This window comes from Harpia harpyja, chromosome 7, assembly GCF_026419915.1.
Source record: "Harpia harpyja isolate bHarHar1 chromosome 7, bHarHar1 primary haplotype, whole genome shotgun sequence".
Classification (NCBI taxonomy): domain Eukaryota; kingdom Metazoa; phylum Chordata; class Aves; order Accipitriformes; family Accipitridae; genus Harpia; species Harpia harpyja.
Window position 1 is genome coordinate 27,941,323 of NC_068946.1, and position 26,786 is coordinate 27,968,108.

The 26,786-nt window shown below is 40.4% G+C and overlaps 2 protein-coding genes and 2 non-coding genes across 4 annotated transcripts; 1 reads left to right on the forward strand and 3 right to left on the reverse strand.

The window, feature by feature from the left end:
- Positions 1-1,495: 1,495 nt before the first annotated feature.
- On the reverse strand, positions 1,496-5,672 carry EEF1B2 (eukaryotic translation elongation factor 1 beta 2). Its single transcript, XM_052792691.1, has 6 exons — positions 5,512-5,672; positions 4,956-5,078; positions 3,461-3,584; positions 3,014-3,080; positions 2,210-2,335; positions 1,496-1,686 (listed from the first exon to the last, which is right to left on the reverse strand). The coding sequence occupies exons 1-6, from the start codon at positions 5,589-5,591 to the stop codon at positions 1,532-1,534; spliced, it is 675 nt and encodes a 224-aa protein (XP_052648651.1). The 5' UTR covers positions 5,592-5,672; the 3' UTR covers positions 1,496-1,531.
- LOC128144645 (small nucleolar RNA SNORA41) lies at positions 2,577-2,710 on the reverse strand. The gene has a single exon (XR_008236153.1). It is a non-coding gene; the product is annotated as a small nucleolar RNA SNORA41 (small nucleolar RNA).
- On the reverse strand, positions 3,155-3,231 carry LOC128144644 (small nucleolar RNA SNORD51). The gene has a single exon (XR_008236152.1). It is a non-coding gene; the product is annotated as a small nucleolar RNA SNORD51 (small nucleolar RNA).
- Positions 5,673-6,187: 515 nt separating the features above from the next.
- NDUFS1 (NADH:ubiquinone oxidoreductase core subunit S1) lies at positions 6,188-21,051 on the forward strand. The gene is made up of 19 exons (XM_052792690.1): positions 6,188-6,322; positions 7,090-7,157; positions 7,394-7,485; positions 8,950-9,057; positions 9,839-9,915; positions 10,008-10,089; positions 10,193-10,323; positions 11,056-11,241; positions 11,713-11,847; positions 12,267-12,381; positions 13,378-13,523; positions 14,128-14,256; positions 15,455-15,584; positions 16,075-16,235; positions 17,823-17,977; positions 18,578-18,753; positions 19,511-19,645; positions 19,839-19,911; positions 20,245-21,051. The coding sequence occupies exons 2-19, from the start codon at positions 7,094-7,096 to the stop codon at positions 20,334-20,336; spliced, it is 2,187 nt and encodes a 728-aa protein (XP_052648650.1). The 5' UTR covers positions 6,188-6,322; positions 7,090-7,093; the 3' UTR covers positions 20,337-21,051.
- The last annotated feature ends 5,735 nt before the right edge of the window (positions 21,052-26,786 follow it).

Here is a 26,786-nt window from a genome sequence, read left to right on the forward strand (position 1 = left end):
GAAGTTAAGTTTATGGAAGGTGGGAATGAAGCCTGTAATTATACTTACTTCCAATTCTTTAATTGTGCTTTAAACCTCTGGCAGGCAGAATTTTTTTGGAGATGAATTATAAAACAAAGCTCTTCTTACATAATCTGAAGTTGGCAGACCTTTCAGCAAAGAGAAACAGGACCTGCCGTGCCAGATAACCACACGCAGATGCTCCGTAAAAAAAAGAACAAAAAGTTATTTTAGCTGCTGCTGTCAGTCTTCAGCACTGAGCATCTTCATCTCAGAGTGACCAATGTGGCACATGAAAGGCTTCCATTTCATGGTCACAATGAATTCTTTCAGTCAAACAGAAGGCCCAGAAATGTGAATTTATCTAGAAGCTTCATAACTTGTGACAGCTTTTACATTTGTATCATTCCTACAGATCGTTTTTGGAAAGCAATTTAGTCGATAGGTTCTTCAGTCTTTAAAAGATGTCAAAATCAATCTAGAAACCAATCTGGAGCCAAGCAAGCAGCTCAAACTGCTGTTAATTATGCCACTTTATCTTTGCCTTTTAATCGAACCCTTATTTTTTTGTTGTTTTTAGCCTGGAGCACGCTTCAAGTTTAGTATGTAAGAAAATTATCCACCTGCATTAGCTGTAGCCAGTGGTGACTGCGCCCCACTAATCCCCACACCGCAGTACCACAGCGCGGGGTCAGGCGGCCGATGCCGAGGAGTCCCTGTGGCAGGCGCGTGCTGCCCCCTGGTCGTCTCGGAGCTCCCAGCACCTTTCAGGAAGGACAACCCCGCTCCCCGCGGTGCCTGCCCAGGCTCTTCAAGGTGCAGGACGCACCAAGGACCTTGGAATACAAAAGGAGGAGCTTTTACCAACACCATTATTTGCTGTACTAATTAAGAAGCCCCAGAAAAGATGCGAAATTTGAAGTAAACATTTTCACACCTCAGAGGAAAAGAGCTCCAAGTCCAAACAACAGGAGACGAGAAGGTACCATGGTAGTCTCAGCTCCAAGAAGTAGTCCATTTCATTGTATGCCTCATCATCTCTAGTGCATTGCAGTTGCTTCTAACTTACCTCCATCTCCACTCTCTCAGTGAAGCAGAGTTTTAGCTTTCGGCAAAAGCCCCAGGGTATTTGGTTAGTCACCACCCTTATTAAGCAAAAAGAATTTATACTACTGTTTATCTGCTAAAAGAAGTTATTTTGCACCATGCCTGAGCCCTGTGCTCTTCCCTTAAAGCCATCACTCCTTCCAGAAGAATTACAGAATTTCTGAAGATGTGACTTTCCCCCAAAATGAAGCAAAGAGCATTTCAGATTTTTAAAGCCATGTAAATGTTAAATCTGGATTGATGGTAACCTCTGCTCATGCTCTTGGGTGCTACAGTTGGGTGTTGCAGCAACCCTGAAATTCAGTTTTAGTTTCTACTTTACCCATCAACCAATTTTATATTTGAGTTGGATTACACTATGATTTTGAATTAACCAGACACAGCCCAATTTTTGCGATTACATTTATTCTAGATATATCAAGACTTAAATCTTATTGAAAGCAGCTACATCCATTGATTGTACATAATCTTCAAAAGCTGTTATTCTCTCTTCCAGCATATCTGTTCCAACTTTATCATCTTCAACAACACACTGGATCTGAAGCTTTTTGATACCATAGCCAACTGGTACTAGCTTGGCTGCAAAAAAAAAAGAAAAAAAGAGCATTTAGTACTTGGTTGATGGAATCTCTTAAAAATGCAGATCTAAGATTGAACTGACCAAAGTAGTTTGCAGGAGTACATAAAAACCAGTTTGTTCTGTATTATCGACTGCCTAATCAACAACACAGCATTCATTACAAGGTGGTCAAAAGGGGTTTCTTTTTGTGGGTTCCCCACAGGCCCCCAAACCAGTGATGTGGGTGTATGGGTGTTTGCTTGCTGCATCAGGAACTGTACAGGGACATGCAGGATAGCAGAGCCAAAGTTTTAAAGCTTTTAAAACCTGTATTTGAATCTTAGCCTGGCTGCTGCACTGATACACCTTTTTGACTATGTCAAGATACTGAAGTACTGTAGTATTGTAATTTCCTCACTATTTTAGCTACCTGCATTTTCACACATCACCAAACAGTGACCACAAGTCTACCTATTCATACATTATCTTAAGAGACTGCATTACCTCTCCCCTCTCCCTGCTTCGAAATTTTCTCCTACTTACACGATCCCCAGACCAATCCATCTGCTTGAATGCTTCGAACACACTCCTCTAGTTTGGCCATGTCTGTCTCATCATCCCAAGGTTTCACATCAAGCAAGATTGATGACTTGGCAACAACAGCTGGTTCTGGGGGAAGATGGGAAAAAAGCTAGGAAATTTTCAAAAACTTATGAATATACTTGCAAACTAGCTTTACAAGAACAACTCTTCCAATTTCATGAACAAGAACCTCCTCACATAGCTGACAGGCCTCTTGTTCCAACATATGTTTCCAAAGTATTTAAGCTATGCATATCCCAATGTTCAAGATTAGATACTTATGTTCTTGAGAAACAGTCTCATAAGAAAACACAGATTCAGAAGCTAACATTGTTTGTTACATAGGAAGTCCTTTTCAGAGGATCTGAGAAGGAGCTTAATGCTGTGTAACAGTTTATTTTCCACAGAGGGAATACTGCAACTGCTACAGTTCTGAACAGTTCCAGACCAGTAGCTGTGGAGGGACTTGCATGTTGCAGCCTTTTCTCTAAACTTTTAAAGAAAATCCTGGGGTTATCTTTTTATATAGAAAGATCAGCCTCTGGGTAAGACAAACAAGAGTGTATTAAGCAGGACAAAAAACTGTGTTAAGGTTCCCATTTGCTATGGGAAAGGCTAAGCTCACAGGCAATTCAAGTGCAGCTAATTACTCCCACCTCATTCCAGTCAAGTTTATCTGTTGCAGTTAATTAGTGTTTCTAGCCATCCTGTTCAAATGAGTGAAAATTAACCAAAGCATAAAAGGTAAGTTCTTGCCAGACATACTTTTGGACTTCTTTGATTCATACTGGGCCAGACGTTCTTCCCTCAGTTTCTTTGCTTCTTCACTTTCCTGAAAGAGAAATCTAAGTTACAGAAAAGCACCAAAACCCCACATCTTTAAAGCATTACTAAATTGACTGGCATCTGCTCAGGCAAAAACAAATCATCACAACTGTCAGCCGAAAGATGGTGATTTTTTGTTTTATTCATCATGTAACCAGTCAAAGTTAAAGTAGAAAGTTCACCCCATTGCAACACATTCCTTTCCAACTCTTGAGTTTTTACCTTCCAAGCTTTTCTGTTTTGCAAACACAGCTAAATTTAAGAATCCCAATTAGGATCTGGTATTAAGGTCACAAATTTAAGTAACTTAAAACTAGTTAAGGCAAAAATCTGCATACCTGGGTATTTCTAAAAAACACAAATATAATACAAAAAGTTCACAAGTACCTCCTCATCATCAGACCCGAAAAGATCAATGTCATCATCATCTTTGCTATCTGTGGCTGCACCTGTTGTGTCCTCAACATCAGCAGGACCATATTTCCCCAAAGCCTTCTTCACTCCTGGCAAGCTGAAAGAAAACAGCAGATATTAGGAACCTACTCAAACATCATGTAAATACCGCCAATTTGTCAACGAACCGACAAGTGCATTCATAGTAAAAATGCTGTCCTAAAAAAAAAAAAAAAAAGTACCTAATTCTGCTACTTGAAAACAGAACCTCCCCAAAGACAATCCCCAATGCTCCTGACATGCTAGCTGAGACTACAGCAAATCCCATATTCAAAGATTTTTCATCTAAGCTGACACGATCCTGGCCAACATTGCTGTTCCACCTAAGTATATGGCTAGAAAAAGCTTTCTTATTGGAATAATTTATCTGCATTACATTCTGCGTAGGAAGTTATCAAATTCTTGTTCATGCTTCCCTAAAAATATTTTCATAATAGTGACAAAAACCACATTATTGCAAGGTAACCGATCCTGTGACTTTGCAAGTGTCAGTGAATGCTTTACTCTGAAAGCTAGCTCTCAACAGCACACAAGAGACCAGAACCCCCTGAATTAATTCTCCTATAGCTCATATAGTTCTGTAGTCTTAGAATAAACCCATAGTTCTGTTTCTGTGATCTGCCATTATGAGAGTGATAAAACTAGCTTTAGTTTTCAGGAACTAGTAGTTTCCAGAATGGACTTTGTGAAGCAACTTTCTCAGTCCCCTTATAGCATTTTAAGAGCTTTGGAAATGGCCTGGTGACTGAGCCACCCAACTTTACATCCCTGCAAAAAGGACTGAGGCACATAGAGGAGGCAGTGTAGCAATACTGACACTACCTATGCTGTACCTTTTTAGAGAGGCCTGCAGTCTCCATGGATGTCAATACAGCACCTTTCATGAACACTAAAATCACTAAAAAAGAAAAAAGATAACATTTGCTTTCATATTTCCCCTTCTTTATATGTGCTTCTGCATTGCAAATCATTGATTTTGTTTTATCTCCCAGGACTAAAAACCTGAACGAACACTTTCCTTATTTATCATCTATGTACTGTGTATTTATCTCTAAAGGCTCCTCTAATACCTTCTAATCTATTTTCATGTTGCCTTTATGGGGTTGATTACTGGTAAGTTATTTCCAGCTTCCAGGATAGTCGTCTGTGAAAATGGCAGCAATAAAACTCAAGCTTTTCTTATAAGCTTTAATAGAAATGTCAGCAACTAAACAGAGACAGAATCAGGTTGCCCAAATTCTAAGTGAAAAGTGTGATGTACTGACAGAAGAAGTCTGCTCTGCTTCCCAAGCTGTTCCTGTTCCACCGGCAACACAAAAAGCCACGTGGTACCAGGGAAAAACGGTGTTTTGTTCAAACTCGGAAAACCAAGCGCAACACTTCGCAGGCTAGTTCGTACGTATATTCCAGCTTTGCCATTTAACCATACCTTGCCTTTTGCTTTTCGTACGACTTAATATGATTGTACCACCGAAGAGCATGAAACAAGTCTGCAGGAGGTGGGGCTGCGATTGCTTCAAAGACTGCTATATCAGCCTGAGAAGGGACGTACCTGCGGAGAATAAGCCGAAGTTAACCCCCTTCCTCGGTGCACGCAGGAAGATGTGAAGCAGCAGCCGCTGAGCGCAGAGACGACCGCGCCGCAGCAGCAGCTCGGCGCGTCCGCCTGGCTGCTGCTAGGCCCGGCGGCGAGCACCGCAGAAAGTGCGAGAAGGCAGGCGAGCTCGCCACCGCGGGCGGGCTGCAGCGGCCCAGAAGCTCGGCCAGCTCCGGCGCTGGGCCGCCCACAGCGGCAGCTACCGGGATTCAGAACACGCGCGTGCCTGAAGGACACCCCCCGCGCCCCCTTCCCCCCCCCCCCCCCGGCGCCGGCAGAGCACGACCCCCCGCCCCCACCGCTGGTTCCCGTCAGGCCAGCGGGCCTCACGGCGGCCTGGCCAGGCTCGCCTCCCCCGAGCCCCAGCGCTCCCGCAGCCGCCTCTCACCCCTCGATATAGCTCCTGTCAGCCAGGAAATCATTGAGGACCCGGAGGCCGGCGGCGGACTTAAGGTCCCCGAAGCCCATGACGGCGGCGGCGCGGCACACACACTCCCGCCCGCGCCCAGAGCACGACCGCCGCGCAAAAAGGCCGAGCAGATCCTGCGCCGCCTTTATATAGCGGCCGGTATCCCTCCGCATCCCTGCACGCCCATAGATTCCTCCGCAAGAACGAACCGCGAGGTAGTTCTTCACGGGTTGGCTGCTCCGGCGCGGGGCGTGCGGCGGACGGGACGTCAGCGCTGCGGTGAAGGATCGCAGTGATGAATGTGAAGTTAACGGCAGAGCACAGGAACCTTTTGAGCGTTACGGGGGTACCATAACACTTCCTGTATTGCCGCGTCCATTCCGCCGCCACCACCACCACGCCCCCCCAGCCCCGCCCCGCCCCGTCCCGCATGCAGCAGCGGAAGTTGCCGGAGTTGGGCGAGGAGTGAAGCGGAAGGAGACGGAAATTGCCGAGGGTGGGGCGTCTGACGGTGGCCGAGAAGGCGCCGGGAGAACGGCGGAAATTCCCGAGTTCCTTCGTTCGCCGATAATCTGACGGAAGTCCCCGAAGCGGCTAGTCCCGAAGATTGCCGAACGCGCGCGTCGCGAAGCGACGCGCGTCCCCGAGGCTGCCTCCTCCGGAGATTGCCGAAGGAGGCTCCGAGGAGCGGCGGAAAGGCCCGAGGCTGCCGCCGTAGAGGCCCAGGCGGAGGGCAGCCCCTGCAGCGGTGGGGAAGGCCGAGGCACCTCCGCCGCCCGTCCCGCGCCAGGTAGCGGCGGACGTCCGCGGCAGGGACGGCGGCGGCGCCGTTTTTCCGGTGCCCTTGACGGGCTCGGCGGCGGGCCGGGGTCTGCCCGGCGGGCAGCGGCGGAGGCGCCTCCAAGGTGACCCCCGCCGCGGACCGTGCCCTCGGCCCCAGCGCTGTGGCGGAGAGCCCCGCCGGCGGGGGCGGGGACGGCGGGCCCGCCGCCGAGCTGCGCCGTCTGGCGAGGCCCCGGCGCCGTCCCTGCGGGAGCGGGGCCCGGGGGGGACGGGGCGGGCAGGCGCCCGGCGCGGTAGTCCGCTGCAGGTGGAGAGCCCGCTTGGCTTCTGGCTGCAGCCGCCCCTCGGGACGGCGGCGAAGCGCTTGGTGTGTGTGTGGGGGGTGTGTGTGTAGCTTTGCGTGCGTTCGTAAACACGGACTGGTTGCAGCGGAGCTGCCACCCGTTCTCTATGGCTGCTCGTCCTTCGTCCGTGCTCCTGGCAGCTCTTGCAGAGTTAGTGGCTTGAGCTGAGCTGCCAGCTGTTTATCAGCGTGACGTTCACCATTTTTAACGTAAGGTGGCATACATACATACGAAGTATAGGTAGTTACAAGAAGAGAACCGTATCTTGCAGTTTAAGAACGTAGCTTCTTATTCTCTTATAACTCTGCACGTATAGGTGCATACGTGCTTTTTTGTAACTGGCATAGAAGTTTTTACTCTGCCTGTTTAAAACCTGTCAGCAAACACTTGAACGGATAAACACTTTGTGCTGTTTCCTCTCTTGCCAAAGCACCATGCTTCGACTACCTGCTGTCCGCAGGACCTTAGCTGGGGTCGCCTGGTCCTCCAGAGTGTGTGGTAAGTGTCTCTAGTTTATGCGTGTGTGTATGGGGATAAAATTAATGTACGTGTCATTAACTTACTGAAGGGCATGTATGCCTGTGTTGTTCGCAGCTCTGGAATTCTACTTTGTGCTGTTTCTAGAACTGGGGTTCTATCAGTACTGTATAACTGTAAGATAAGGAGTATGGGGTCTGATGGTTTGCATCTAGCAGTAACTGAAAGTTTTTGCTTTCTTTTTCCACGACTCTCAGGGCGTACAACTGCGACAGCAGCCAGCAATCAGATAGAGGTTTTTGTGGATGGTCATCCTGTATTGGTGAACCCAGGAACCACAGTACTTCAGGTGCGGGGAGTGGCATGCTGAATTTTTCTTGGACTCCCCGTTGTGCTTCTTGCCGGCATGTTCTATTCTATATAGCAAAAAAACCCCCCCAAACCGTTTACATTGTTTCTTGCAGTTCTTTAGGGGTGTTTTCACTGACTGTGATGCAATTTCATGTGGCAGAAATCCTTTGGGGAGTTCAGTGTTTGAAAAAGAAGCATCTGCCATGATTGTCTGAAAGAAGATGCATGCAGCATGAATCCCGACTGCAAAAACCTATGCAATGCAATAACAGACACTGATAAATTCTGGTTGAAATTCTAGCTCTGAACTCTACGTGACCTGGTAGTCTTTCAGAACCTGTTAATTTTGTATCTTACTAAAGTGGCGTCTCAGGTAAATGAGGGATTGTCTCCTTTTGGTTATTAGTTCTTATGATTCAGAATGCTGATCCTTCATTGCTTTTATTCATCTTGGTGTGGGAAGAAATAGAATCTGGATCTCCCAGCCTGTACTCAGCGTTGTTGCTTTCCAGGCCAAAATTTCAAGTAGATCTTTTTCCAGTCTAACTTCTTTTTAAGAAGCCATTAAATGGGGACGTGGTATAGTGAGTTAGAACATTAAAGCACATAGTGTTTATTTAAAAAATATATCCCTCATTCTTTGGATACAAGTTACAAATTTATTTAGGCATTAGAATACCCTCAGCAGGAGTCTAGTGTAAAATTTTCTTAAATGCTATTTTTTATTAGCTTTTTAGTTGTGCTTACATGTGATAATTTGTTGCAGAAATCATCAGTAAAATTAGATCTTGTTAGTTCGTTTTTATTGAATTCAGTGGTATTTCTTCTGGCTGGCATAGCTAGTGCTATAGCATAGATCCCATCAGCCATGGGGATTTTACGCAGGAAAGGCTGTCTTTATCTGTTCTCTGGAAATTTGTCATCTCTGTCCTCTTAACTCTTCTTCAGACATGTCACGGAAGTATGTTTCTTTGAGTTTGGGGTTCTACTGAAGTTGAAGGTTGACTATGCTCCAGTACCTTTATAGAGAGTATCCATGTTGTTGAATTATCAGAAATCATTATGCCCATTGTTGTTTCCTTTATATTTTTCAAATGTTCCTTTTATGCACTTTTCTTTAAATAGTGCATATGTTCTTTAAAAAGTTATTTGTATTGCTAGTGTCCTATCTATTAGAGAGAATTCTCTCTATTCTTGGAGGAAAGAATGAAAGAGAGGTCAGTTCTCATTTCCTCGATCAGGTACAAATTTTGGAAAAAATATATTTGTGGTTGATAACCTGACATGTTTCTGCTTGATCACAAATTTTTATTTATGGTCACTTCTTAAGATGAAAGGTCAAATGTGCTATATTCCTGAGCACTAACACTGTTACTCTTTGAAAAACTGAATAATGTTTTATGAGGTGAAACTGAAAGGTCTAACTAAAATTTAATTTTCCTTTGTTTCTTATTCTTTATAGGCCTGTGAAAAGGCTGGAATTCAGATACCTCGTTTTTGTTACCATGATCGTCTCTCGGTTGCTGGAAACTGTAGGATGTGTCTTGTGGAAATAGAGAAAGCCCCAAAGGTATTGTATGTGTTTCATAGGAATAGCAATTTTATGCTGTGCTTAGGGCCTAGTTTAAATCTTGTAAATAATTGTTTGTACTATCATTAGCACACAAATTCTTGTCCTTCAGCTGCGCAAAGCAGTTTTTTCCCTTCTCCCCACTGGACCACAGTGATTGCCTATGGATCAAAGTCAGTTCTTGGGTTCTTATGGGTTATCTTGCTCCTGGACATGAGCATTAGATAGCTGTGTGCTTTCAGTCAGATATATCTTTGTTCTGTAATTCAGCCTTCAACCGCACATTTTCAGCTGATATGACACTGTATGATTCAGCTGTAGGATCAGTGTCTGCAGGTTTGTTCTAGCTAAGTAGAGATTGTAGTTACTTATTAGTTTATATTTTAATGCATTATGTACCATTGATGTCTGTTGCAAAATAATAGTTGACTTCAGGATTGAATGCTGTCTTCATTGCCTTATATCTGTTACAACTGACTTTCTTCTTGCTGTAACCGCTTGAATTGGAACCTGAAAGTGTAAAATTTTTAACTTTAAAAATAAATAAATCATAACTAATTTAACCTTTTTTATAGTAGATTATTAATAAATATGGCTTCTAGTGACTTTATTGGTTAGACTTTCTTCTTTTTTTCCTTGCAGATACCTTTCTACTTCTACAACACGTTAAATTAATAACAGATGCCTATGCAAGAATTTGGGGGGAGGGAGAGGTTGGGGGTTGTGTCCATATTGAGAAGAAATATGTTGTGTTCATGCTTGCTTTTTATGATTATTGTAGCCAGTTGCTGCTTGTGCCATGCCAGTTATGAAGGGCTGGAACATACTGACAAACTCTGAGAAGTCCAGGAAAGCAAGGTGCCTTTCTTTTAGCCTCCTATAGCTGATTAGTTTTACTAGCTGCTAAATGATGTAAAATTGACTTGAACTTTAATTCCTGAACCCAACAGAGAGGGTGTAATGGAGTTCCTGCTGGCAAATCACCCACTGGACTGTCCTATCTGTGATCAGGGTGGAGAATGTGATCTACAGGTACAACATCCAATTAAATTGTGTATGTATTAATACTATTGTCTTAGGTGAAATTGTGCTTTCCAGCAGCCTGGATATGTCTGTTTTCTGTTGTCTGTTCTAGGATCAATCGATGATGTTTGGCAGTGATAGGAGTAGATTTAGAGAGGGAAAACGTGCTGTGGAGGACAAGAACATTGGCCCATTAGTCAAAACAATCATGACACGGTGTATACAGTGCACTCGATGTATCAGGTAATGTCCTTTATTTTTCACTGGAGAGACTACTGAGCAGGCATATTTATATCAGTTTGTTACTTGTGAAAGAAACTCCATGAGGGGCAGTCAATTTTTTTTAATTTCTTTTCTGACTGTACTGAGGAATTTTGTTTCTGGTAGGGACTGATAGTTTACCAGAGCTACCAGACAGCTGTCGTACAGGAAATAGACAGAGATGGCCAAAACGTGAAAGTGAAACCAGAATTCTACAGGGCAGAACTGGTCCTGTTGTGTTAGTGCCAGAATGGATTTTAAAAGATTGACTTCCTCAGCCATGGTTGCAAGATTTATTTATTCTTGACAACCTCTAGTAGTTATGTTTATGCTGTTCTGTAGTCCTGAGATTCAGTCCCAGCGTACTTGAGACAGGTGGAGAAGAATACAATGTACCCCCCTAGTTCTAGAAAGAACTTGTTAGTTAGGACTGATCTTGGATGCAGACTGTGAAATTCAATGAGCACTGAACTGCTCTGGTTTTTGATTTAACGCCCACGTAGTTTTTGTAGCCCCATCTGAATGAAATTCTGGAGATGTATAGTCCTGTATGTGGTGGCACTGACTAATGCATCTAAACAATCGTTTTCTTCTTTCAGGTGTATGAACTAAGGCTAATGTTTTATCTTAAGAAAATGAGATAAGGGCTGAAAAATGTGCTGTGTTGCTATTGTACATTCCAGATTTGTTTTTCATTCTTTTTGCATCTGCCAGGTTTGCTAGTGAGGTTGCAGGGGTAGATGACTTGGGAACAACTGGAAGAGGAAACGATATGCAAGTTGGTACTTACGTTGAAAAAATGTTCATGTCCGAGTTATCAGGAAATATTATTGACATCTGCCCAGTTGGTGCTCTTACCTCCAAGCCATATGCCTTTACTGCACGCCCATGGGAGACAAGGTATGTATCTTAACTCATACTGAAGATGCAGCTTTCTCTGTCATACACTTTATCTTATGTCCATCTATGATACCAAGGGTTTTCTCTGATTTTTATTCTCTGCATTTTTATTGTAGACTTTTCTGTAGACTGAATCTAAGATAAATTCTGTTATTTACTCACAGCTTATTCAAGAAAGGAAGAATGTTCTAGTTTGTAGACTATTCTTCCCTTATTTTTACTCTAAAATGTTTTGGACTTGTAGGTTGTGCTGATTGCTCAGTAAAAACAATGTGTGTGAAGGAAAATTCACATTCATTAACTCAGTAATTGTTGAGGATGTTACTTAAAATAATGTTGTGAAACCAAGCTCTTACATGCATATCTAAAGCTAAACCTACAGCGCTTTTTTGTTGTTGTTTTGTTTGTTACGCAGTCTGTGGCTGCTTGTATACAGAACACTGCAAACGGTTTATTTGTTCTTCTACACAGGAAGGTAGAGTCAATTGATGTTCTTGATGCAGTTGGAAGTAACATCATAGTGAGCACGAGAACTGGAGAAGTGATGAGAATTTTGCCAAGGCTGCATGAAGATATCAACGAGGAATGGATATCTGACAAAACAAGGTGTGTGGGAGGTGTTTGAACCCATGTGTGCCTTTATGCACACATTAAAGGCACACTTTGTAGAACCAAAAATGTGGACGGTAGCACTGACTTGTGGATTCCGCTGTTAATATTGTAAAGCTATAGTGAAGAATAAGTGGTAAAACATGTTTTTAATACTCTAATTGAAGCTACTGAGTTTTCTAATGTTTTCATTTTTGTAGCTTTTTTTTTTTTTTTACAGTAACTTTCAATTTGTATTGTGGATTTTTTTTTGCTTGTTTTTGAGAAGGAAAAGTTAAACTTTCAGGGGAAATACTTCATGTGTTTCTCTTTTCTAATTGTTGCAAGTTGTTAAAAAACCTCAGTCGTAGAAAATATTTAGTATACACAATTATCTTTGTCTTTGCTCTTTCATAATATTAGTGGTGTTCACTTAGGTTTGCTTATGATGGTCTGAAGCGTCAGAGACTTACTCAGCCAATGATCAAAAATGAGAAAGGACTATTTGTTTATGCCTCATGGGAGGATGTATTAACTCGTGTTGCTGGTGTGGTAAGAACAATTTTCAATATGTAGTGTAAAATTAATTTCTAAAGCTGGACATATTACAATGATTAATAGGAAAACAGTTATATAGAAAAGGGCTTTTTTCTTTAAAGTTAGAGGGGAGCATTTGACTTCTAATCCATTGTATTTCCACTTACACTTCTTTTGAATATTATTTCCTGTTTAATGGATTAGACCATCTCAAGAACTTTGTTTTGTCATGATTTCATTTGGGACATTGGGAGAGAAATTACTTTTATTTAAATAGGAAACTAAACTGTTCCTTCAGAAATTTAGGAGGAAGCAACTTCCCTCAATTACTCTGATCTATCTGAAGACTTCTTTAAGTTTATATAATATGTGCTATCGCCACTTTTGCCATCAAAGCCATTAATTCTGTATTACTTATATCTGAATTGTGCTTGCCTCAGTGCTTTCTCTGTGTGGTGATTGATTCTGCTGCTCAAATGAAGTGCTGCATGACTGCTTTGGATTTTGATTAAAAATTTTATGTGGGACGAAGTAGAATTGAATAACTGTAATTGAACTTTCCTCAAGGATGTTTTTACCCATGGTACAGTAGCAGGGTTTGTTAAGAAAGCTATTGCTTCTCAGATAATGCCTTTGAGTTGAGTTTACTACCTGAGCTTGGGTTATGGAAGTTCGTATTCTGTCTGCACTCTAGCTTCATTAAAATAAAAGCATTCACCGATCTTTGTCTCCTCACCACACCAAATGAGAATTAGCCACATCTGAGCAATAACTCAAGTGGGAGAGACCTGCACAGAATACAGAGAGCTGTTCTTTGCTTATCATGAGTTTTGAAGGAGCTGGAGTTGCTGCCTTGCAGAAGTCAGACACTGCTGATCAGTTTGTGCTACTCCAGGCCAGCGGTTGCACTGCTGGCTTTGGCACATCCTAATGTTACAAACATTTACCTGGGCCAAATGGGAATTTATTTAAATGGTTTCTTTTGCTTATGTTTATACTTTCTCTCTCCAGCTACAGGCTGTCAAAGGTAAGGAAGTAGCGGCAATTGTAGGAGGACTGGTGGATGCAGAAGCGCTAATAGCTCTGAAAGACCTCCTGAATAGAGTAAACTGTGATACGCTCTGCACGGAAGAGGTCTTCCCTACTGCCGGAGCTGGGTAAGAGTTCAGGCAAAGTTTGTCTATAATTAGTACGTTAATAGACTTATGGAAAGATTCTGAAATGACCAAGGATAGCAATTGCTGATGCATTAGCAGGTTTTGTTTGAATTTACAATATTCATTTATAGAGGGTATTTATGGATTGTGAGTTGATACATAGCGACTACTACAGCAAGGGTTGCACACTTCACTGTATGTTCAGGCTGCTGCAGTTTAACAGTAGGCTACTGAAAGCCAGCTACACTCTGTTGTAAGTTGGATAATTTAGCCTATTTCTATTTGAGTTGTGAAAACTATAGTACAATTATGACCTTGTAAACTGTGTAATAGTAGATGAAGTTTGTGAAGGCTGACAATAACTGTAACTGTAGGAAATACCCACATGGCAATTCCTTTAATATTTTGCTGTCTCTCATATTCATGAAAGGGAGAAGCTCTTACTTTTTATTTGGGTTAGTAATTCGGCTTGAGAAATCTCCTCTTTCCCTTTTTCTTCTTGAGATGAAAAAACATTTTGAGCATCTAGAATCTTTACTATATCTTTATTCCTTCCCTTTATTGAATTCTCAACCTCTTTCTTTCTTATATCATTTTGTTATAGCACAGATTTACGCTCTAACTACCTGCTTAATACCAAGATTGCCGGAGTGGAGGAGGCAGATGTCCTGCTTCTGATTGGCACCAATCCACGCTTTGAGGCACCACTTTTTAATGCTAGAATTCGAAAGAGGTTTGTATTCCTTGGTGGTAAATAGCATGCAGATCCATCTGGATTTGATACAATGCTCAGGTGGAGCTGTACGCAGTAAGTTGAGAGCATTCATCCAGATGGTCTCAGTGGATTTAGTTCACCTTTTAGTAAAGGGAATGGCGATATATGTATAGAAAAAGGGGGGGTCTCTTCTCCCTGTAGTGTATAGCTATGTTTTGTTCATTGTCACTCACTTTGACATTTTACATAAGATCATATACTCAGACATTTATCCCTTTGTTACATTACACAGACACCTCAGATTTTCTGTCCTACAGAAGTTTGTTAAAGCATATTCCTTAAAGAATTAATTTCAGCATCAGTTTGCTTTTTTTTGTATTGTTGTAAAACATCAGACTTGCTGATTTTAGAAGCAGTCATTCAAGTAATGTGGCTTTCCCAAACTTTTGAACATAGCTAATTGAACTTTAACAAGATATTTCAGCAGGAGACAACTGAGGTTTATAAAAGCCCTGTCCTTCCTAATGCTGGGATCATCCAAAATACATAATTTCAAACAATAGTAGCCTTAAAATTTTGAGAGGAAAAAATGCAATGAAATTTATAAATTATTCATATTTTTTTATAAGTCTGTGCTACGAGAAACTGCAAAAAAGGAAAAATTTCTAACCAGCTATATTTTTCTGTTTATCTAAGAAATAGGTGGATTTCTAAAACCGTGAGCACTGTCAAATTCAGAATTTTTTCTTCCTACAAATGACTTTAATTCTGAAGTACCTAAGAGTTAAGTCAAGCTAAAGAAAATAGTAGGTGTAGGTATGGGGTGGTTTTTGTTTTGTTTTGTTTGTCTTTGCCTAACACTGGAAAAAGTGGTTTAAAGCTGTAGCACCTCATTTTGTGCAACCTTTTTTTCCACTGAATTGGCAAAAGTTTGAGGGGAGGAGGGAAATGAATTATGAACTTCTCATGTAAGGTGTGTTGCTGCACTGGTCCCAGAATGTATGTAGAGAAAAGGCCTTCTAAAAAAACCCTTAAACTTGCTTAACAGTCAGAATAATGCTAAACCGCATGTTACCAAAACAATGAATGCTGTTTAAATTCCTTTGAAAGAATTTGCATCCTATTTCAAGTTATTGCTACAATTATAATTAGTGGCTTTGGTTGAGTAAAACTCTGTATTTCTTTGATTTTTATAAAACGTTTGCTGTGTTTTCAGCTGGCTTCACAATGACTTGCAAGTGGCCCTTGTTGGCTCTCCTGTGAATTTGACCTACACGTATGATCATCTAGGAGAGTCCCCACAGATACTCAAGGACATTGCTTCTGGAAAACATGCATTCTCCAAGGTACACACAACTTAAGAGCGTGACTGTTAAATTTCAGATGTATTGAATAATAATCTGAATTCCCCACAAAGACAGATTTGAAGAGAAGTACTGTGTTGTATATGGGGTTATTTGCTTTTAATCAAATGCAGAGATGAGGTAATGATTAGTGTGCACCAAGTATGTGTGAACTGTTTAATATATTCAGGTGTGTAAAACTTCGCAGTACAGGAAACTCCTGGAATATTTCTTGATATAAAACAGGCTGTTTCAGCCACTGCTGTTTCCACTTAAATGTCTGGTTATCAAGAGTATAGTTCTGTATTGACAGGGTAGCATATGGCTTTTAGCAGTTTCTCTTGGCTTTATCTCTAAATGAAACAAAGACCATTTCAGAACTGTAGCTTTGCATGGAAGACTTATGTAGAAATTATGGACTTTATTACATTATCTGTATCAAGAATTGTCTTCAGAGCTGTGAAATGAATTTCTTGATTCTTTACTTGCACAGGTCCTTGACCAGGCCAAAAAGCCAATGGTGGTGGTAGGTAGTGCAGCACTGCAGCGCAGTGACGGAGCAGCTATCCATGCTGCCGTTTCCACCATTGCACAAAACGCCAGGACTAAGAGTGGTGTTGGTTCTGATTGGAAAGTCATGAACATCCTCCACAGGTTTGCTTTAAAGCTTTTTTGGGAGCCACTTTTGTTCACGCTGGGCCTACACAAGTTACCCCATTGTATCTGTGCGGATTTCTTTATGTACACACAAGGGGCTTATCAGGTTAGAACCTGGAGGGAATATAAAAAATGGAAGTACAAACTAGCAGAAACTTCGTAATAAAAATGTATTCCTTGACCTGGCAAACTTTTCAGGCTCTCCATGCGATTTTGCTATTCTATTATATTTAAATGTAGAATTTAAAGTTTAAATTTAGAGGTATAGAATACAAGAGAGCTTAATAACATACCACAGTGCTCAGTAGAATGCACAGCAGACCAGTGTCACTTGCTAAATGATTGCTTTTTAGCTAGGGGAAGAAAAACAAACAAAATGGCAAAAGTATTTAAATAATATGGTTTCTTATAATATTCCTTTTACTGTACTTTAACTGAATAGTTAATAGAAAAGCTTCAAAGCTTTTCATTTTAGGGCTTTTGATCTTAGTTATTCAGTTTATTGGGATATTACTCCTTTTAATAGGCAAGCTTCTCTTGGGACAGTCCTTTCCCACTCTCTTTCTAAAACTCCCATCTGCCAAATTGACAATCTCTGTAAAGGAAAAATACTTTCAGCAAATGTAGTGGCACTCAGATTCAGAGACTCAACAAAGTCCTTCTGCCAAAAGCAGCTTCATTGATGTAAAACTAGTATAGCAAGAGCAGCGCTTGGTCCTCTGAAGGAAACTTGAATATAAAATCCTGCTGTTGAAACTAAAACATTTAATACCAAAACACTGATGAGTTAAAGAACGCTCATGATACCTTTTTCACATGTGGTTTGGCAGTCTTTCATGTTACTGACTTTCATGCTTTTGGTACACCATCCTCTCTACCTTAAATGTAAACAGCAACTTAACTTACTGGAACCTATATGTCTGACTAGGTCAGACAAACATGAGTAACATTGAAAGATCTGTACAGAGAGAATCTTTTTTCGTTTAAATATAATTGTAAGTCTGGCACCTGATTATGCAGGATTATGCAAAACTGTTTCTTTGGAAAAGAAAAAGACTGCCAGAAAATGAGAATGATTATTTCATTCTTTTAAAAGTATTTTTATTTGTGAATAAATGAATAGTGTTGAAATAGTGGTCTTAAGTCTTAGATGCTTCAGAGTGGCTGACAGTCCAGTAACTGGTCTTTCATCTTCCACATGAGTGCCTTAAATTAAAGGCCTGTTGAGTTCAATTCATAGCTGAAATGTCATCTGGAACATCAAGGTTCACAAGTGAGTTGCCTGCCAGTAGGCCCTGACCTGGAATGTCTGCCTTTATTTTGCTATCCCATCTTAAACAGGTGAGATTCCCCGTGAAAACTTCAAATGGCATTAGTTTGTCAAAATGGAAAACCAGCCTGATAGTCTGTCAAATACTCTGTCAAAATTTTCAGCTACCTTTATGCTTCATTTTTGTCCTGTTACCGTTAGACACATCTTACGTCCCTCCTAAATGTTTAGTTAAAAAAAGAAGTTAGGTCTGTTTTGATGGGAGAGGGAGAATTCTGAAATAACTTGAAGTTGTAATGTGTTTGTTCCTACAGGGTTGCAAGCCAGGTAGCTGCTTTGGATCTGGGTTTCAAACCAGGAGTGGAGGCAATTAGGAAAAATCTTCCCAAAGTATTGTATCTCTTGGGAGCAGATTCGGGTTGTATAACACGTCAGGATTTGCCAAAGGATTGTTTTATCATCTATCAAGGTACTTAGTAGATGTAAATGAAGAAATGTTGCTACCTAATAGATGGAGAGAAAGCCTAAACAGTGGCATATTCTTACAAACATACCTGACCCTCTGATAAATTCTAGCCTTTATTTTCTGCCAAGAAATGGAACTTCCAACACATAACTGAGATACTGGTTACCTATTTCTTAGGTACAACTGAGAAACTGTTGACGAGTAATAAGGGAATATAAACCAGTTTGGTCTTCTGGAGCATAGCTTCAAACCTGGCAGACAAAACAGCGTTGGTTCCCAACTGTTCTATCATAACAAAACATGGTCTTAGCTTAATTCACTAAGCATCCTTGTTCCAGGAGCCCCCCAAAGCTGAGCGGCTGTAGAGACTGAACTACCATTTACTACTGCTTGTAGTCCATTCATTCTCCCCAAAGTATTAGCCAAGTAAGACCTCAGAACAGTCAGCATAATAGGTTTTATATTACTGGTTAAGTGAACCTTAGAAACTCTTTTTTCTGGGAACACAGAAATTCTGTATTGTGTTAGTAAAACATTTATTTTTATGTTGACTTACTTATGTCTTACATGGTTGTATACTGTTTCCTCTTTCCATGTATTTAGGACATCATGGGGATGTGGGAGCTCCCATGGCTGATGTTATTCTCCCAGGAGCAGCATATACAGAGAAGGCAGCCACATATGTGAATACGGAGGGTAGGGCCCAGCAGACAAGAGTAGCAGTAACACCTCCTGGGATGGCGAGGGAAGACTGGAGAATTATTAGAGCTGTCTCTGAGGTACTGTTGCAGTTATAGATTGCGTCTAATAAAAGTATACTGAGAGGTTGAGTTCCTTATATATTGAAAAGTGTTTCCAAAAAAGAGGTACATTTTCAGGGAAATACATGACTGTAGTCTTAAGAAGTAATGTTTTGTATTGAATCCTTTGTTACTTCTGTGAGTTAAATCATATTGTTTCCCTTTTGAGGATAGCACTAATATTGTAGCTGCTGTGTGCTATTGGAACACATAATAGGTGAAGCTTTGTCTGCAAATTCTGCTGGTCTTCATGAAGCGCTTTAGCAGAAACTGGCGGGAAGATGCAGTTTGTTGCTTTTTAGAAATAAAACAACATGAACTCTGAGGACAGGATCTGGTATCATTAGATAAGGTCAAATTGTGCTTACTAGTCACTGGGAACAAGATGCATTGAGAATTGCATCAACTTTTATGTCATTTGGTGGTAAGCTAGGGAAAGTACAAGTGACATCTGTATGGAAAAAGAAAAGTACTTCTCGTCTTTTATTTTTTTCATTTGTATAGCAAACAGGAGAGCCTAGTTTGTTGTTTTTTTTTTAACATGGGGTTAACTGTAGGCATCAGAAGTCCAACAGAATACTGTGACTTTGCTTCTGTTTGTTATTATAATTGCCTGTGTTTTCAGGAGTGTAGATTTTTCCTGGTTTTACTTTAGGTATGTTAATGGATTGGTAATCTAAACCACTATGTATTAAATCCCTAGACTTGATGTCATTTCTTTCTGTGAATCTCTTAGTTGGCTGGTATGACCTTGCCTTATGAGAACCTTGATCAAATACGGAAGCGTTTAGAAGAAGTATCTCCTAATCTGGTTCGATACGATGATGTGGAAGAGGCTAACTACTTCAGCCAGGCAAATGAATTGTCAAAGGTAACCAAACCTGAAGCATCTGAGCATGATTTAGTGCTGTTACATAGCTGGATGCTTTTTAAAGAAATAGGTCTCCTTCATATGTAGCACTACAAGCATTCTTTGACCTGCAGTGAATGCAGAATTTACTGAACAAATGCGTTGATAACGAGTTCCTATCATAAAGCTGACTTTCTTTTTTTTCCTGCCACAGTTAGTGAAGCAACAGCTTCTTGCCGATCCTCTTGTTCCACCTCAGCTCACAATAAAAGACTTTTATATGACAGGTATGTATAGTATGGCCTTTCCATTCTGAAACCAGCCATACATTTTACTTAGCTTTACAGAAAGATTCTTATGAGGCATTTAAAGCTTTCCACTAACATATGTAGGATTTGAGTCTTTTGAAGAAACAAAATTTTCCAGTAAAATGATTTGGCATTTGCATAAAACACAGACTATTAGACTGTTTTTTCAACTAAGCAATTTTCTTTCTCCTCTTTGTATATTATGTCTGTATAATTTTGAAAATGAACAGTTATAACACACTGACCGGGGTTTTTTGGTGATGGTTGTTTGTTTCGGGGGTTTTTTTTGTTTTTTTGGTTTTTTTTTTTCAGATTCAATCAGTAGAGCATCCCAGACAATGGCCAAGTGTGTGAAAGCTGTTGTTGAAGGTGCTCATGCAGTAGAAGAGCCAGCCAGCTGCTAGAGACTAACCAGACTGCTACCACCTCCATCCAAGTATTTGTTGCAGTTCCCTGCTGTGACCAATATTTTTTTGTTGTTGTTTTCAAAATCTATTTGCGAGGTCATTGTATTTTTCTTCTCTTCATTCACATTTTCATCAGTTCAAATAGTCCCATAACATTATAGGACTGTTGTGTCTGAGAGAACATGCAGCATTCAACTCACTGTATGTACCCAGAGGCAGAGTACATGATGATTGTATACAAATAAATTATAATACCAAACAATCCATTACCTATGTAATTCATATAGCTCACACGGCTTGCATGAAAAGAACTCAGTAAGCAACTCAGACTCAGTAAGTCTTGATTTGCTAGGAACAGGTCTACATGGCAAAAATACTAGGTTGTAACTTCTTCCAGACTATCGCAGTATCTTAATTTTAAGCACTGGTGAGAGTATGAACATGCCATTTTTGCACTTTCAGAGCAAGTTGTCCCTCTTACGTCAAACATACCTGGTTTATGTCAGTGTTCAGACCTACTACTGCTCTAGATATTTGTATGATTCTCCATTTCATTTCAGCTGAGAAACTGCTCATGGAGGAAATAAAAATAATTTTCATGTCGTGAAAAAGAAAAGCAGTTTTCACACAGCCTCCTCATATTGAACTGCTTAAAAAATTTAGCATAAAGGCCTTCAGCTACACCAGTTCAAATACAGAAAAGATCTTGGAATAGCTTCTCTGTGTGCTGATCTTTTCATAGAAAAGTGGGGGAAGGGGTTGTGTGTGGTGGTGTCTTTTTTTTTTTTAAGCTTTAGAATTACTTCAGAACAGCGACTTTGTTATGTTGGTTAATGTATGTTTGGAAGAAGGATAGCTTCCTCTTCAACAGGCTACTAGGGTAATAAGGTTTAGAATAATCCTTCCAGGAATCATGCAAATAGGAACAGTATCATAAAGCCATCACTCCAACTTCATTTAAAAAAAAAAGTGTTAATTTTGCATGAGGAAAAGCTAAATTTTTCAGTGTAGAATAATACTAAGTGCATGACAGTGCTGCTGTAAAAGCCTTAGCTTTATAAAATTCCTTTTTTCTTCCATGCTTGAAATTTTTCAGTAACAAGCAAGTAATTTTTTTTAAAAATTGTTTTCCTTCTGCCCAGGAAGAAAACTCTTCCTGGTTGTCCTGGTATAGTCCAGTGTCGTTACAGTAGCTGACTAAGTCTTAAATGTTGGACATTGTTTGACTCCACCTGCCATCTTCCAGTTACCAACAGGGTCAGTTCTCTTGGTGGTACAAAATAAAGACAACTATTCACTTAATTCAAAGGTACTACTATGCATGTTAATGAGACATCTAGAAATACTGTGGTCTGTTTTTAATGTGGCAGTTCACAGGACCCCGTAGCGTGTATGTCCATGTGTGTGACCAAGTAGAGTCTAAAACTTTCATGTTGTCCCTGCAGAACATTACTTCTTTAGGAGGAAGAGGGGTTTATGGCAGGGACATAGCAAAAGAAGAATGTGTGTGAGAACATATGCCAAAAGCAAGGCAGTTGGCTTTTCTCACAGATGGTAGGTTTAAGAGGAAAGGGTGTAACTGAATCCTATATTCAGTAAAACATTTGGTTCTCAGGTTCCTAGGATGGAAACCTTATTTTTTTTTTTCCTGAAAATCCATGTTGTACAAACACAGAAGAATAATTTCAGCTGTGCAACAAGTCAGTTGTCACTTCTTCAAAATTTATAAAGGTTCAAAAGCTTTACAGATTTATTTTTTTTTTCTGTAAATGTTATAGCGTTATTTAACTCTGGGAGCTCTGGCACACAGACTTTTTATTTTTTTGAAAGCTCTGCATCCTTCAGTTAGTGTGTATACGAGATCCTTATTTCTATTCAAAAAGTGTCTAGCCCTTACCTTGAAAGACAAAATGGATAAGAAGTACATGTGGTGCTGTCTGTCCTGCTTTTATCCTCTTTCCCACCTAACTAGTCATCAAGTATAGAACTTTTCAGCCAAACTTGACAATAGCAACAAGGCTCTCTACAAATTTGACCATTGGAAACTAGATAGTAAAGAGAAATCAAAATTAGCATTCTTATCAACTGAGTTTACGGTGTAGCCCTTCCTTTATCTCTTCTGTTTGCTCTGGTGGCTGGAGAATCAGTGCACAATTGGACTTTCACCCAGCTAGTGATAAAAGGATAGTAGGGGTCTGCAAAGGAAGGGAGTTGATGTAGGCTGGGCAAAGTATTGGAACAAAAATTACAGAAAAAGGGCTATTTGTGCAACTTAGTGCTGTTTATTTAAAAAAAAAAGTTTACGGTTAGTGCTGCTACTTGCTGGTTCTGAAGCTGCAATCTCGGATTACAGCAGAGCATGCTAAGAAGGCAGCAATGAAGAGCTGGGATGATGGGATGAACGTGCTCAAAGTATTGCTCTTGACTGTTAAAGTAAGGGCTTATTAGCTAGGTGATACATTGCCTGAACGGTCAGTTCTGCTGATGCAGCTCACTTCCAAATGCAGCGTTGGTGAGTGCATTTATCCAGACTCTGTTGGGGGGTGGGCAGGGGGTTTATTTTACTTTTATTTTAAAGTGAAGACCAGAACTGAAGAAGGTTTAATTCCCCAAGTGCAGCCCTAGTACCACCTGGTGGCCAACTGGCAGAATTTCTCGCTGGTTGGATTGCCCGTTTACGCTCCAGTAGCCTTCATCTCACTTATTCCTGTACACTCCTGCCTGCACCGACAGTAGGACAAAGAACAGGTATGTGTCTGGGAGAGAGATGGATGGGTTTAGTCATTAAGTATCTTCTCAACACAGCACTGCATAAACATAGCTCTTGTGTGCAAGCAATTAACCCCAAACATGGCTTAGATTAAATCTTGCCTTTATGTAGTCTTGCCTTCAGCAGAAGGTTATGGGGACTGGAGAAGGAAGAGGGTGTGTTAATTCAAGGTAAAAACCCTACTAAGCACTGCCATTTTCAAGCAAGTTTAGGCCAGGTTAACACCAGCAATCAGATTAAAAAGAAAAGAACTTTGTCAAAATACTGCAGGCAGATTTAAGCATCTAAGTCTAAAGCTGGGATTTTAAAACAATTTTTTTTTTTTTTAAAAGCCCTGTTCAATAGCCACCTTCCTGGAAGCACCAGCATCCCTGCAGTTCCAGAGGGAGACTGCTTTAAATTCTGGGCAATTTAGTGAGCTTCTTACCAGACTATGTGGTCCCAAATGGAAGTCAAGTCAAGCCGAGGTATGTTCTCAGCAAGACTCTGAAACAGCCAACAAAACTAGGCCATTCATAAAAATAGTGGTAACTGACTCATTTTTTTAATGTATTTTGAAGTCTAGCTCAAGGCAAAAAAAGGAAGTGTTTAGCATTTCCCCATAAAGTAAAAGATTTGGGATCAATGCCTCTTCTGAGGCTGACAGATTCTTGCAAGACAGTGGCTGCTATCTGTTTGGTTGAGGGATGTGCTGTATATTACTGCTGAAGCTGATAGAAAAGCAGCTCAGATTCATAGAGCTGAAGAAAAAGCAGAGCAGCAGCCTGGCATCGGCCTTAATCCAAAGAGAAAAGGTAATAAAACCTCATCTCTATCCCTGTTCCCACAAGCCTGCTCCTCATAAAATACTCCAACACTGGCTAAGCCAAAACATCCTCTTCCAAAACAAGACAGTCTCTTAATAATGATTTGTTGTGTTGTCCTTTGAATATGCAATTGGAATAAATCACTTTCAGTGATGAAGGGTTGAAAGACTGACTCTTTCAAGGCACTGACAGGACATGAACAGAGAAAGTGCTAACAAGCAAACTGATAGAAGACGACTTAATTATGACTACCATCATGGAAAAAAATTAGCAATAAGTAAGCGGGGAATTAGGGAGAGCACCTAAAAGTTAAGGACTTCACTGACAGCTGAAGTAAGCTTTTTATCAGGAGTATAAGAATATGTTTTATGGGGTAAGTTCTATCAGAGTTACCTGAGAAGTTACCTTGCTCAAGAAGCAGTTTTTAAATTCCTATTTAAAAAACCCCACCACAACCTATTATTCATTTATTAATAGATATTAACATAATTATTATTATTCATAAAATGTCAAATGGGCAAAGTATGTTTGGGAATGAAACACTGAAGTTTCCAGAGAGTCACAAGGAAAACTTTGCAGAAACAAACCCTCAATCCTTTACTGGGGGGGCGGGGCTCACACAAGTCATGGTCCTTTCTGTTGTGTAATGTTTTATGCAAAAGACACTTTACAGTAATGCATATTAGCTGATGGAATGATGTCAGCAATGTGTCCCAAAGTACCTGGGTATCCCCAACTCCCCACAACAGAGAAATGGCACAGAGTCATAAGCGATGTATATAAAACCTTGCCATTCAAACTCTTTCTGAGTGACTCTGTAATCAGCAAAGCCTGCTACGCTAACCACTGTTAATAAATGTTTTCCTCTGGCTACACACAAGCATCCATTCACAGTTCCTAATGCTGAGAAGCCTACTGAGATTGAGAGGCCTCTTTGCATAGTAAGACACAATAGCTGGTAGAGACATCTCCTCACTCTGATGCTAATACTGAATTTTGAATACACTTAACTAATATTTCAAAGAAATAATTTTATTTCTTCTTGTCACCTTCTGTACACCTCTATGTTTGAAATGGATCAGAGATGAGAACCATGCATCAAAAAGAAACATACTAAGAGCAAAAAGCTTTGTGTATAACAAATAACTTTCAAAATCCACTGGGATCTCATGACCCTAGACACTAATTAAGCCTTATGCTTTGATGTTAGCTCAACTCCCAACTATTTTTGAAAAATCCTGTCCTGCATGCTTTTAATTTCTGAATTATCCGTCACAGGATGTTCCACACCTGTGTTTGAAGCATCTTATACTGGCTACTCTCAGAAGACCTAAGAGATCGCTGATTTGATCCAGAGTGGGAATTCTCATCTTTCCAATTTGCAGTGATGCCAAAGACCCAGTCTAACCTGCATGTACATGAATAACTGAACTAACAGCAGAAAGAAGGACTGGTGATAAAGTGTGTAGCTTCTTAACCGCTTACAGTCAATTACAGTTAATGAAACATCAATAGACAGAAGCAGATAGTAAAAATACAATAGTATACCTTGAATTAGCAGTGGGCTTCCCAGTAAAATGGAACTGTATTAGAGCATTCTGCTGGGACAGTTTACTCCATTCATTTGTTTTCTATTTAAGGAAGTCTCCACAGATGCCCGTCATGTACTCTGGACAGCCTTCCCGCAATTAATAGACTTACTATTTTGTCTTTGCTGAGCTTTAGGAAGACAATACCATGTATTTAATGCACATTAAAATACACATTGATAATGAAGAACAGATTAGTTAAGTCTTAGTTAATTACTATTTTCAGTACAGTTCACTATCAATTAATTATATTCTCATGCAATAGCTAGCATACATCTGCTCCCAGTTGGTTAAATACTTCTGCAACTATACTCCTACTGAAGTCCACGGCAAAATTCCCATTGTTCCAATAAGCTTTAATGAAGCCCCTAAGACTCAGGAAAACAAGGCCAGTCATCTGTACTTTGTGTTGCTTTGCTATCATTTATGACTTTAAATGAAGTAAAGTGAAGTTACTCTGTTCTACATACAGTTTCTCCTATACTTTCAGCTGTGCTATCTGCCACGTAGGAGTGCACTAAAACATGGGTTGAAGGAGTTTAGAGCTGAATTTATGCCATAACTTGGGTATATTTGCTAGAGAAAAATCCTTGGACTGTAGACAGTGGTTTTAGTATAGGGACTCTGATGTTTTGAAAAGTGGCAAAAAGCACGCTGGTTATTAAATACATGCTACTGCAGCAGACAGGGTAACTGAAATTCAGATATGCTAGAGACAACCACTGCAATAAAATTTCCATGTTAAAGAATTGTTGAAAAGTAAGAATAAGCATTTTTCAATAATACTAATATGCTGGGCTTTAATGGTTAGCTTGACCACAGAACTTACCACAATTAAATAGACCAATACCACACAAAACTGCTGCTCAAGACATTGCTTAGAAGAATGTATCAAATCATAATTTTGGCTTTTATTTAATGTCACCTTTTTCAGTGTTTAAATGCCTAAAACAAGATCTTCTATACAAATGTGGCTCTACATATGAAAGTCTCTAATGAACATCTACACGCTTTGAGTTGTTCCTCCCCTTCACAATATTCACCTGCATTTTAAATAAACTGCTGATCCCTTTCACAAGCATTTGAAGACATGGGAACTGTCTCCTCAGAATGTATGTGTCTTTCAAGGAGTAATAGCAAGATGCTGACATTATAACACTATTTGTGGAAAACTCCAGACTCTTTACCACATGCATAGAGTCTAAGTCACACTTCAGAAATTCCTGAGGTCTGGACTTGGGGTGCATCTGACCTTGGGAGAGAGTCAAGGTTCATTTCTTGA